General features: G+C 36.6%; 1 protein-coding gene across 4 annotated transcripts in view; it reads right to left on the minus strand.

Annotated features, from left to right (window-relative positions):
* Positions 1-12,935, minus strand: part of LOC107701029 (breast cancer anti-estrogen resistance protein 1-like) — a 91,630-nt gene that overhangs the window by 36,839 nt on the left and 41,856 nt on the right. For 2 of the 4 annotated variants that reach the window (XM_016502942.1, XM_016502940.1), the window contains exon 1: positions 9,657-10,072. The exons of 1 other annotated variant lie outside the window; for it this stretch is intronic. In XM_016502942.1, the coding sequence (XP_016358428.1) occupies positions 9,657-9,668 (12 nt within the window). In that variant the 5' untranslated portion in view covers positions 9,669-10,072. Of the gene's footprint in view, positions 1-9,656; positions 10,073-12,935 lie in introns of those variants that run through there. One more of the 4 variants, XM_016502943.1, reaches the window with a different exon arrangement.

Genomic DNA, 12,935 nt, shown 5'->3' on the forward strand with positions numbered 1-12,935 from the left:
GCACTTTTACTCAGACTGCACTCAGACTATTAGATGCATTTAAAAACGTCCTCCTCTAATAAAACAGTATATTATTATATATTATGAAATATATTATTATATATTATGAAATATGAATGAATGATGTTACAGACTTTGTGCAAACTTTCCAGCAGTTACTGTAAATGCACTCTAAAACAAGTAGGACAATCCTCATAATACTAGCTGGAATCTAACTAAAGCCTATTGTCTATTTACAGTATGACAAGAAATGTCACAATTTGCCACATTAATATTAAAACTGGTAATCAATCACAAATATTGGTCAGTAATGAATAATCATTTTCTTTTGGTTTATAACCAAAATCAATCAATCATTACAGAAGTATGTAATTTTAATTAGTTTGTCCAAAAATAGGAATTACTGCATAAAATTTAATTAATAATAAAAAATGAATATATCATAAAATATATTATAAATATTATAAATAAATACATTTGGTCAAACAGCCCACTCCTAGTTCTGACTCTATGAATATGTACTGACAAACATGCTGAGGTTTGATTCAGTTCTTCCTTCAGAGATCAGGCTGACAATAATGAATAAATGAATTAGGTGATTGACATTGTTGTTGCAGCATTTGGATAGAAACCCTCAGAAAATAATTTCCTGTGACTTGATGTCTTTGTCTTTCTTCTGCCATCTTATCTCCCTTGCCTTCTCTGCCTTTGAAAAGCGGAAGCAAATTGCAGTAGAAAAGAAGTGCTGTGTGCTTTCTGGGCTATTCTCCACTCTTTTTTTCATGAGAATATTTTCCTGCCAAGCAAAAAGGCTCTGGAGGACTGAAGACATCACGAGCTGTTGAACTCTGCCTCCATTACCGAAAGTATGCCAAGCCTCTGTCTGTCAGTCTCTCTTTCTCTGTCGATCGGGACACAGGACGTTTAGGGAGTGATTCACAGGGGTTTATATGTAAGGGCGTGTCAATGATTCAGTGACAGTGAATGTTTTCTCATTTGTTGGGAATGTACACAGGAGAACACAAGCACATCAGCATTAAGACAACAGCAGGAGGATAAATGAAGGAAAACAACAGAGATGGGAATATTTGACTATTGATCAATGGATCTATTAGCATCTTCACAGCTCAGGATAAATCACACCCTTCATTTGTGACAATTATAAAGTACAACAGTAAAGCACTGTTGTGCATTAAACAACGACAGAAAATGAGTTGGTTCCTCAAGGGTGTTTTCTGGTGTACATCTGCATTTATTAAGCAGTAATTGGAAGCTGCTTTGAAAAAAATCACTAAAAGCAGTTAAGCTAAACTTTTGAAAAAAATTATTAGCCAAAGCAATATTTCCTACTGAATCTAGTTTTTGCAACAAAAGAGCCCAGACTTCATGAGTCTTTCTGACTGATTCATACGAAGAACCATCTCAGTACATGTGATGCTGGTCATGTTGTGTGTTGCCTATTTATCGTCTCTGTACTAGTTTTTAATTTAATCATGGTGACAGATTTTTAATTATCTATAAACACTTTAATTTATATAACCAAAATAAAAAAAACATAGTGACAAACAATAGCATTTAGCAATTTTGCCACATAAAATATTAAATATAATGACTTATTGAATATTCAAATGAATCAGCAAATCATTTATAAACAAAACAATTCATTAAAATTATTATTATTAGGCTTCCCAGTGCAATTTGAAAAAGAGAGTGACATTTTAGGACAGAGCATCTATGTGTACAATGTAAATATAAAAACAATATAGCATTTAAGACAGTGTAACATTTTAACACACTACAATGCTACTTTTTGTTACTGGAAAAGCTTCATTGTTTTGACAGTGGCTGAGTTACTGTCCTGCTACTGTAAGTTTGTTACTGGCCAACACTGTTATCAAGGCATTGTTTGAGAAATAGTTAGAGGCTTGTATAAGATGAGGGGATGACGAGAGTATCGCTTCATTTCTCTCTGGCGATCATCACCATGGAAATGTCCAGGTCAAACACTTTCTCTGTGGCTAGAGCAGACAGAGACTGATGCTTAACATTATTATCTCTAGAGAAAGACAGAGAACAGATAAAAGAGATGGAGGAAGAGAATGGAGAAGAAAAGGAAACTTATCATCCAAAGGATGAAACGTTCATCCATTTGCATTTAAAAGGGTCAAGAGCGCGGGAGCATTTAGCAGGCCACATGTTAAAGGGGTCATATGATGTTGCTAAAAAGAACATTATTTGGTGTATTTGGTGTAATGAAATGTGTTTATGCGGTTTAAGATCTTGTATTAAATATAATGATAAAGATCTCACCGAGATCTTGTAACACTCAAAAGGGAAAGGAACAATTGAAATCGCATCATATGACCCCTTTAAAGGCTTTAAATAGTTCCTTCAAAATGTAAAATTCTGTCATCATTTACTCACCCGTATGACTGATTTTTTTAAGAATATACTGGTCACCCGTTTCAAATAATGAAAGTAAATGAGGACTGGGGCTGTCAAATTACTACACAGTTTTATTATAGTTTCTGCATACTTTTTTAAACAATGGCACTTAGAATGACTTGAGGGCGAGTTAAGGCCTGTTCACACCAAGAAAGAAAACTATAAAGACAACTATAACGATAATTATATTAGCATTCTGTCAAGCTCTTTAAAGTCGGGTGGATTCTGATTGGCTGTCAATGTTTTTATCATTCATCAGCTGGAAAAAAGTCATTACAGTTATGATGGGGACTTCCCTATTCTCACAGAATTAGAACAATTATTAAAACTTTATAGTTATAGTTATCATTATAGGTATTGTCCTTGGCGTGAATGGGCCTTAAATGAAAACAGAACTTTAATTTTCAAATTAACTTGAATGAATCTCTTTAATAATTGTGATAAAAGTGACAGAGATGGAAAGAGGAAGAAATGTTGAGAATGAAAGAGAATTCCACAGGATGGAGGGAAAAGGAAAGAGGGATGTGGACCTGTGAGAGAGGGAAGGAAGGAAGGGGCCAGACAGAGCCTCTGAACAGGAGGTAATGTGGCAGCTGCTGGAGCGCGCTCTGTACAGACAGGTCAGTGAGTGTGTGTGTTCGTATTGTTATGGGGGGGTTGGGCTGAACAGCTTTTGTCTGGTGCCTCTACATGACCCCGTGGGACAAACACTAGTAAAGTTAGCAAGGTGGGAGCAGGTAGTGTTTTTGTGTGTTATTGTGAGCGTGTGTAAGCTCATTAGCTTCAAGGGCACGGAGACAGTATACGAACACCTCTAAACCAAACGTGAAAACACACCACAGCTACAAATCATCTCATGAACACAGTCACTGTAAACTAGGAAATCCATAATATAGTCATAACAGTTGTTGTCGCAGTGTTGTTATTGGTAACTAAGACTATTAGAAATCATTTTTGGTGATTAAAATAAAGCTGACATAAATATTAGATAAAAACGTAAAATTAAAAAAAATTAAAAATAAAAAAAATAGAAATGTCACCCAACTATAATAAATAAGTCAAAGTACTAAAATTACTAAAACTGAAATAAAAAATACATTAAAATGATATTGAAATATTTTTTAAAAAGACTATTGAAAAAACAATTTTAAAAAATGACCAAATCACTAAAACCTAAAAAAAAATGTAAACTGAAAATATAAAAATAAAAGCTAATTCAAAATGTATTATAATAGTAAATATGTAAATAATATTAAAATAACAATAACTGTCAGCTGACATTAGAGTTTTTTTTATTTATTGTATCAGATGATATTGGATATTTTATTTTGCATGCTCAGTTCAGCTACTGTTACATTTAAATTATTTTTTGCTGTCATCTAACATTCACTATAATTATTATTATTGTTATAAATATATAATTATTATTAACATTAATCTTTAATGTAAATTATTATTTTAATTTAATAATACTTAAATGTAATCTTTAACAAATCTCAAAATGAATATACATTTTTCATACTGTACATCATAAGGTTATGTCTAATTTTACTTGTAAAATTTTAAATGAATGATGTTAGGTTTTTTTATACAAAACATATGAGACAGTATAGGTTATCAGCCATAATATGACAATAGGACATAAAATATCATATAATCTATACATTAAAATAGCGACCATAATTTTAATATAAGTGCAGCGTGATCACAAATGAAAAGGAAGCTGCACACCTGAGTACTGATTGTTTAACTGAAATTCTGAAAATCTTCCCACATTTCACTTGAGTGAATGATTGTCATCCAGGTACAGTTCAAACCAGCTGTACTTTTGTCCCTCAAGGCCTGGTTTTCATTCACACCAAATTAAAGATAGAGTCTCATCTGTCTCAGGTCTATTCTCATCACACATCCACCTCCTGAGCTCTGGGAGAAAACATTCCCTACCTCGTCAAAAGTTTTTATTGGTTTAAAAACAGATGGGCGCTGCAGACAAAACAAGGCCATCTCTCTTTTGTCGCTCACAAAAGACACCTGAGCTTTTATCTTAGCCAGAACATATAAGCGGTTTCTAAATTCTCCCATCTCTATATGAGGCTTGGGTGTTATTCTGCAGTCAGGTTGTTATTCTGAGGGGCTTACTGGTTGCAAAAGTAGCAGGTTGGCTGGAGTAATTATAAGGCAGGTGGAGTTTAGGATGTTAAGCTGTTGTAGACACATTTTCAGACATATACACAAGGAGCAGACGCTTTATCAGACAGCAGCGACAGTCATCAGAGCTGAGACTCAGAGATGTGACTCAGACAGCCAGACGCGTGTTTGGACGTTTGCCGCTATCAGCTGTGTCAGTCGTGTATGACACACACACATGGAAAGAAGGTCACAAAGAAATAGACCACTTAATAATGATTTAGTCATCATTTATTAACCCTCATGCTGTTCCAAAAAGTATGATTTTATTTCGAACATCTCCATTTCTGTCGACAGAAACTCATACAGTTTTGAAACAGTATCAGGGCGAGTAAACAATGACAGAACTACCCCTTTAAGATCACAATAAACATGTCTATTTCTCCTGAGAGAACTTCCATGTATATGAACTGGATGAATACCTCTTTTAAGGGATTAAAGCATGCTGGAAATAACATGTAAGTGGGGCACAAACCTGCTCTGTTTACAGGAAGGGACCTGAAAATCTCGACAGAAAGGAAGACAATAGCAGAAGGTTGATGGCAGAGACTAACAGTGGGTCAGTGGCCTGCTCTATTTTCACTATATATGTGAGTTTACAACAGACAAGACCAGACATGAACACCAACAACAGGCCTGCGGAGGAAAAGAGCAAAGGCTGGGAGGCACATAATTAATCATTAGTTTGAGTCTGTGTACAAACCTAAGCAAAAAAGAGACAATAACAGATGGTACAGTCACAGTTTATGTCATAAATATGAAGAAATATGATTTATATATATTCTCAGATGTAATATAATTAATAGTGTAGGATTTTTTGGAACACTTTATTATATTATTTTTATTTTATTTTTGTACTGGTTCTTATGCCTTGTGAAATTGATAATAAAATACAATAATAATACTTATGAAAGTTTATTTATTGTTAGATAAAAATTGTAATATATTTTATAAATGCACACACATACCATTCAAAAACTTTGGAAAGATTTTTTATTTTTTTTTAAGAAATCTCTTATGCTCACCAAGGCTGCATTTATTTGATTAAAAATATAGTTAAAACTATTAAGAAAAATTATTACTATTTTAAATAACTGTTTTGTATTTTAATATATTTTAAAACATAATTTATTCTGTGAGGGCTGTATTTTCAGCAGCCATTAGTCTCCAGATGATACTTCAGAAATCATTCTAATACGCTGATTTGGTGCAAGAAACATTCCTCGTTATTATCAACATTGAAAGCAGTTTACACAAAGGTTTGCTGCTTAATATTTTTTTAAGATTTTTTTCAGGATTCTCTGATGATTAGCAAGTTCAAAAGAACAACATTTACTTGAAATAGAAATCTTTTCCAATATAATATTTTGATTTGAAAAAATATATTTTGTCTTTACTGTCACTTGTGATAAATTTTAGAAATCCTTGCTTAATAGAAGTATTAAGCTCTTTAAAAAAAAAATCTTACTGACACCACACTTTTGAACAGTAAAGTGCCTATATATACTCCATTTTCTTTAGTAGAAATCTCTGGCATGTCACATTTAGAAATGTCAGTGTGTGTTTGTAGCATTCTCAATGCAAGTTTAGGCCCATCCTTTCATTCCTAACACATTCCACAGCTTCAAATTAACACAGATATTAGCCCACATTCCATGCCTTCAGCTCATCACCTCACACCCCACCAGACACACAGTCCCACTTCCATAGTGCACGTCTTTTTTATTTCATGTCCTCAGTACAATCAACACTAATTCACACATGCAGACACCACGGTTGATTGGTGCATCCTCTACTGCATACACACTGTGATTCACAGCCAGACAAAAATCACACAACCACATCCAAATCCTAAAAACACAGCTCATCCCACAAACACAACTGCATTCCTACGTGCACTTAACATCACTCATTCACCATCCATTTCACTCGTGTTCACTGGAAAACACACAAAGACACCTCCTATGCCCCTCCTTTCCTGGCAGGGTGAGGTTGCAACACCCTCTTCAAAAAAACAGCTATGATTCTTGGAGCTACAGGCTACGACTAAGTGTTGGTTTATTGCCAATGTTTTTCCACGGCAACACAATGCTGATGTGTGATCTTTACGGCATGATTTACAGTGCTGGGCGGTCAAAAAGAGATAAACGTGAGTGTAACAAGGACACAGGGAATTTTCGTTAGGACTGCAGCGTGTGCTATAAACACTCTTTCCTCTTCACCCTGAGCGAAGAACCTTCATCACAGCACAAACATGTCCAGAATCCTGCCTATCCCAAACAATAAATCCAAAAATGATAGGCTTCAATGGAACACGATGACTCCTTTCCAGTGCAGAGCGTCACTGCGACCTCAAACAGTCATTCCGCAAGTTCAATAACAGTGACGAGGCCATAAACTCAAGGAGGCCTGACATACAAAGACAGGAAGAGAAGCTCTCACATGGAATGTGCACGACTACACAGTGTAAGACATAGCTATTGAAAAATGACGATCATTTAATTATCTGCACTCACAATTGTATTGGAAACCCTTGATGTTGTCTCTTTGAAGAGTTCCAAGTCTTTGAAATAAACTACTATAGGTTATTTCTCATGCTTTGTACAAAGCTTAAAGGAGAGACACAGAATCATATTCACTTTAAACTCTGGCAGCTAAACAATATCTGCCTCCCATGTTAAATGTGATGAAGGACAGGGCTGTAAAAAGAAATATCACAAATTAGTTCTCTTAAATTTCTCAATTGTATCTCTTAGACAGATATAAGGTTAACGCCTATTGGGGGGGGAAAAAAAGCTTAAAACAACATGAAGTGATTTTCTTGTCTTTGTTGATCCCTATTAGGAGGCTTTAGGGTGGTTTTGGGCACTTTTCTAGCTAAACACCAACTTAAACCAGATAATACCAGCCTAAACCAGCTAGGACAAGCAAACAGTCTTAGGATGGTTTAATTGGATCTTTTTCAAAAGGGAGAGCAAATCATTTTCTCTTTAAGTTCTAAAACATTTCTCCCGAGGAAAAATACCCAATAAATCATCAAAACTGCTCAGATTTGGAAACTGGAATGAAATATTTCACATCAAATTCTTCCTTGACAAATTATTAAGCTTTGTTATCCAGATTTTTTTTTTTAACTTCAGGCTATACTATGTGAAAGAAGCTGTCTTAGTTATTTCAAAAGAAATAGTTTTCTGAGCTATGAAAAAGCAATGTTAGATTGGAAGAAATTGAAGAAATCAGATATCATATATTTTATCTAAAATGCTGTCATTTCCCTTTTAAGATGGTTTAATCTGTGTCTAACAAACTGGCCCTTAGAGAGTTAAACACAGTGCAACTGGAAACCATTAACTAATTTAATGCTAATATTTGGTTGGCAACACATTATATAACATTATAACATATATATATAGCCAAACATCAAGCCTCAGATTTTAGAGGAATAAGTGCACTTCTTTTCATAATAATCTGAAACATTCTGGTATTGATCAAAGGTCACACCTGCTGCCCTTTTTAGTTTGTATCCCACCTTGGTTAAACACTTGAAATACTTTTGGACTGTAATACGCAGGCATCACATGCGTGATGTTACCATAGGGATTGAATTTGGTCTCACATCAGCAGAACTCTGACACAGCTTGATGCTGACATCCATGTGTGCATGATTATGAGGATAATGAGGATGAGGAGCAGGTCCTGTCTGTCAGATCCCCCAGGAGAGGGTGGGGGGTTCAGGTCAGCGATGGGGAATTCCTCCCTCCTAAACTCAAGAGCTGGAGGCTGAGTCAAGATTGAGTCAGAGAGGCGATGCAGGGGGGAGGTTACTCAGCTGTCTTCTAAAGAAAGGGTCTTTCTCTTATTTAAATATCCCTAACACAACATGACTCACAATTCTTAACTTAGCAACTGATTCAGGCTGGTTACCTCAACTCGAGAGAGATCTCAATAAGTCAACAGCCCACTCACAAGTGTATGTAACTCCCTTCCTTCATCACAGACCACCTCAGGAGGAACCAATATAAACTTATAAACTGACTCTGGTTTCAACAGACTATAAAACTGACACATTTCCAACACCAAAAATGAAAAGAAAAGGAAATGCCTTGGAAGTTAAAAATAAAATAAAGAAAAAACTAAAAACTAAAATCCAATAAAATTCATACTCGTCATACTCCAAACTTCTTAAATACCCAGTCATTATCTGTTTTCAATGCACATTCTGATATTCAGTGCACTAATAATTGACCATAACCATTTCAAGGTCCATTTCTATGGCTGGGGAATATCCCAGCCTCTGTAGGGGGTGAATCTCAGCGTCCAGATTCCTCACAGACGGAAATACAGTACAGCCCAACTCTCAAGTCCAAATACCAAAGCATTGTGTCATTCCTAAACTCTTACAAGCTGAACAAGCGCCAATACTTTCAAACAATGGCAAGGAACGGATGCTTCGGCCCGTCACTTCATGCTGTTCTTCTCTCCTTCTCATTTTTCTCTCTCCCTCCTTCTTTCCCCTGCTCCTTTCCATAAAACCTTAATCTTTCAGCTTTCTCCTGAGTCAGCAGAGAAGCTCACAGCGGCAGGGCTCCTTTTCCTTCCACTCTTCCCCCCGTTATGCCTGCTTTCTCACACTCTCTACTAAGCTTTCAAAACTCACTGCTCCTCAAGAAAAGGCCATTTTTAAAACCCCCAGACTACGCATATATATTCTGCTGGCCTTTGTGTGAAGTGTTACAACAATTATTATTGCCTCTTTTTAGAGATTTTTAAGCATCTAGTCTACTTGTTCTGATTTGTTGCTGTCATAAACACCTTAAAATTATAACCGTTAAAATGTTTAAAAAAAGTCCTAAGTAGAAAAACTAAGAAAAAAAGAAAAAAGATATGTTAAATGTGTCTCTTTTGTTTTTATTCTGTCCACTAAGTCTAAACTTCACCATCCACTCCAGATACACTACCCGAGGGCATTTAGCATAACCAACTTAAAGCGTTCACACAACAATGAGAACAGCAAACACACTCACCAGATAATTCATTTTCAGCCCCGCTGTGCGAGTCTCTGTGACTCCAGACAGCACTTAACTGCCTGAGATCTGACCCCCGATGAAAACTCCCTCGGACCGTCCAGCTCCTTGTCAAATCTCTCCGCGTTTCCGTCGGGCAGAAAGTCCGGGCAGCTCCTAACACATTCTCCAATTCTGTGATGTCAGAGGGCAAGAATGAGACTGTCCCATACACTTCTCTCTCTTGAACGCGCTCACTCTCTCTAGGTCCGTCCTGTGCTCTTTTTCTCCCTCCCTCTCCGGCAAAAGGAGGAGGGAAGAATGCAGAGGGTAACCTGACACCCTCCCAGTTCCTTCTCAGTCCTGACATTCCCTCTCCCTGCTGCCGATTGGCTGAGGACTCTGTTCTTATGTTAATAAGCTTACCCTCTTCCTCCCCCTGCCTGTGAGGAATGTTTAGTGAACCTCTCTGTAGACCTGAGAAAGACACAGACATTGTTTTTTTTGGCCATCCGCTGTACCCCTCACACACAAACACACAGCTTTGTCTAGACCCTTTCCTTTAGCCTCAAACTTTCTGTCTTCCCTGCTGCTGATTTTGTTGCTTGTGCTTTTGTGCTAAAAGTAAAAATCCCCTCACACAACCCTTCTTCTCTACTTCGACAGGAGACAAAAATCTAAACCCCACTGACATCTGCAGTGTTTTGAAATGTTTAACCTCTTTTTTCCAGTATATATCTGACCTGAATTATTAAAGTACCACTGATTAAGAAAAGGATGAATGAGGTAGACAGAGATGGGTAGACTTTTTATGGATCCTGAGAGGAATAATTGTTATTTACTTAACGTATCACTGAAGCAAAACTCAGTTCTCTGTTATTTTCTGTCTCCATTTCAAATGACTTTAATTTAGTCATTTATGCAGTAAAAACTCATGGAAAGACACTGAAGCAAATAAATTGCACTATATTTCACATAATAAACAAAAACAAAGCTTGCTTTCTAACCCAGACATTAAGCTAAAAAGATAATCAGTAGACATAAAACGCAATAAAATAAAATGCAATAAAACAAAATAAAATACGATAAAATTATTTATACAATTAATACGTAGGCATCACATATAAATATATATCTTTTTTAATGAAAGACATTTAAATAATGACTGTTAGTTAAATAAACTAAGCTAATCCGTTCCTGTTTGCTTTTGTCTTCACAATTCACCAGGAAAACGAATTTCAAAGCATGACATCATTCTCCAATTCTCCCGTGAGGGAGTGACCAGGTCAAGGGGTCAAATTGGGATCCACATTTAAATCAATGTGGTAAATAGGCCAAAGCTGCCGGTCCTAATGGACTGTCTCCTGCAATTTACAGATATAGAAAATTCAGCCCTCATATAATTGTGAGGCATAAAGTAACTCACTATTCTGCTGGAATGTAAGACAGGTCACCGAAGAGAGGCACGCCGTCCTCAAACTGCCATGACATTGTTGTATGGGCTGGCGCTGAGATCAGGAGAGAGTCTTGCTTAATAATGAAAAAAATGCATTATGTGTTACAGCCATGATGTAAATAAATATCAGTGACTTTTAATACCTGAATTGTAATCATGTCACAGGTAATTAGTTGTCAGTCTCCCAATGTTAAGTGGTTCAAAGCCTTTTCCAGCACTCAAATTCATGCTCACGTACTGTATATACTGATTCACGCTTCTCAGCAGAGCGGGAATTGAGACACAGCCCTTGATACCTGAGTGACTACGATCCCCTGAAGTCCATGAATGAGGGGCCATGAATTACACAGCACAACTGGTGTTAAACCAGCAAGATTCTCCCTAATTGAAAGTGCCGTAGGAATTTAAAGCCCTTATCTTCACGCAGCGGCTGTCTTCTCAGGCCACGAGTTGCCATGTCTGGTCTCCATGACAGTTGAGCGGCACTTCATCTCGCACTATGGGGTGGCTGCTACGCAAGATGGATTTCGATGCTTGAGATGACTCTTTCTAATATTCTCTGGGACGTTTGTTATTTATTTTCATCAGCTAAGCCTGAGTGACATCAGAGCTGTCATTGAAATTAGCAAGTGTGCGTGGATTTTGTCACTATAGAGATTAGGCTATCACATCAGACATCATTTCAATTAGCGCCCCACCCCCTCTTGCTCTTCAGCTAATAAGCCCCTTTCCATCAGCACCCACTAATCACAATCTTGTTATATATCGGAAAGAGACGGGTGTTGGGCAATGCTAGTCTGGAGGTGAGTGGTCTAACTACATGTCACAAAGCACTAGAGAGGTGAAAATTAGACAATCTTTGCTGTTTAACAGTCCGCTGCACCCTCTTGTGAAAAGACTGGAAGCGTTCTGTATAAAGTATTCATTGACTAGAAAATGTGTGACGTCTACAGTACCTTAGCCGCTGTTGGAGAGTATTCATGGCTCAGTGAGTGTGGAACAGTAGTTTCATTGTGCCTGAGCGGCCCCATTCTTGGTTTGGTCAGGCTGTCACACCTACGCACAATGTTGTTCAGCTCGCTGCCCAGTGGCCTCTGTAACCCCCCGCATGCCACGCGTGTCATGAGATTCAGGGCAATCCAACAACAAAAGGCTCAGCCAAGTCAGATCGGACCCGGCCACCCCACAACAGACCAAGCATTTAGGGCTACAGATGTGGGTTTGTGAGAAGTTTATAAAAATAAAAGTATACATTTAATTTTCTGTATTCAATGTTCCTTGTTGGATCTGACATAATACAAATCTGTGTTATTTTTGTGTATATTTTTATTATACAAATTTCTGTCTATTCTAACTAACAAACTATTTTTTTTTAAGTATTAAGTTTGTAAAGTATAAAAATTCTGTCCAATAATAAGTCTTTGATAAGTTTAAAGTTATTGACAATATCGATAAATGGCTGATAAATTGTATACCATTGAAATATTACACAAGAAATAATACTAAAAACTAAAATTAATTATTTTAAATTATTTGAATTTAGGCATCACAAAATTATGATTATATATATATATATATTGAGATATATATTGAGATATATATATTGAGATTTACTAAAGATTATATTTTATTAAAGATGTTATTAATTTTTTTGTTTTGTTTTTAAAGAATAACTTTAAGTGTGAGGGTTAGATGATGGCAATATATCAATCGGCATCCTTCTGTCTCGAGAGACAATGGAGTATCTGCGTAGAGGTGAAGCCTGAGGCTGTTTCTGTGGGCACTGACTCTACTCTCTGCCGTCTGCGCTGCCTTTTCTCCTCCCACTGGTCCTCTCTCTTTCC

This window comes from Sinocyclocheilus anshuiensis, unplaced genomic scaffold (genome assembly GCF_001515605.1).
Source record: "Sinocyclocheilus anshuiensis isolate Anshui unplaced genomic scaffold, SAMN03320099.WGS_v1.1 scaffold1862, whole genome shotgun sequence".
Taxonomy (NCBI): domain Eukaryota; kingdom Metazoa; phylum Chordata; class Actinopteri; order Cypriniformes; family Cyprinidae; genus Sinocyclocheilus; species Sinocyclocheilus anshuiensis.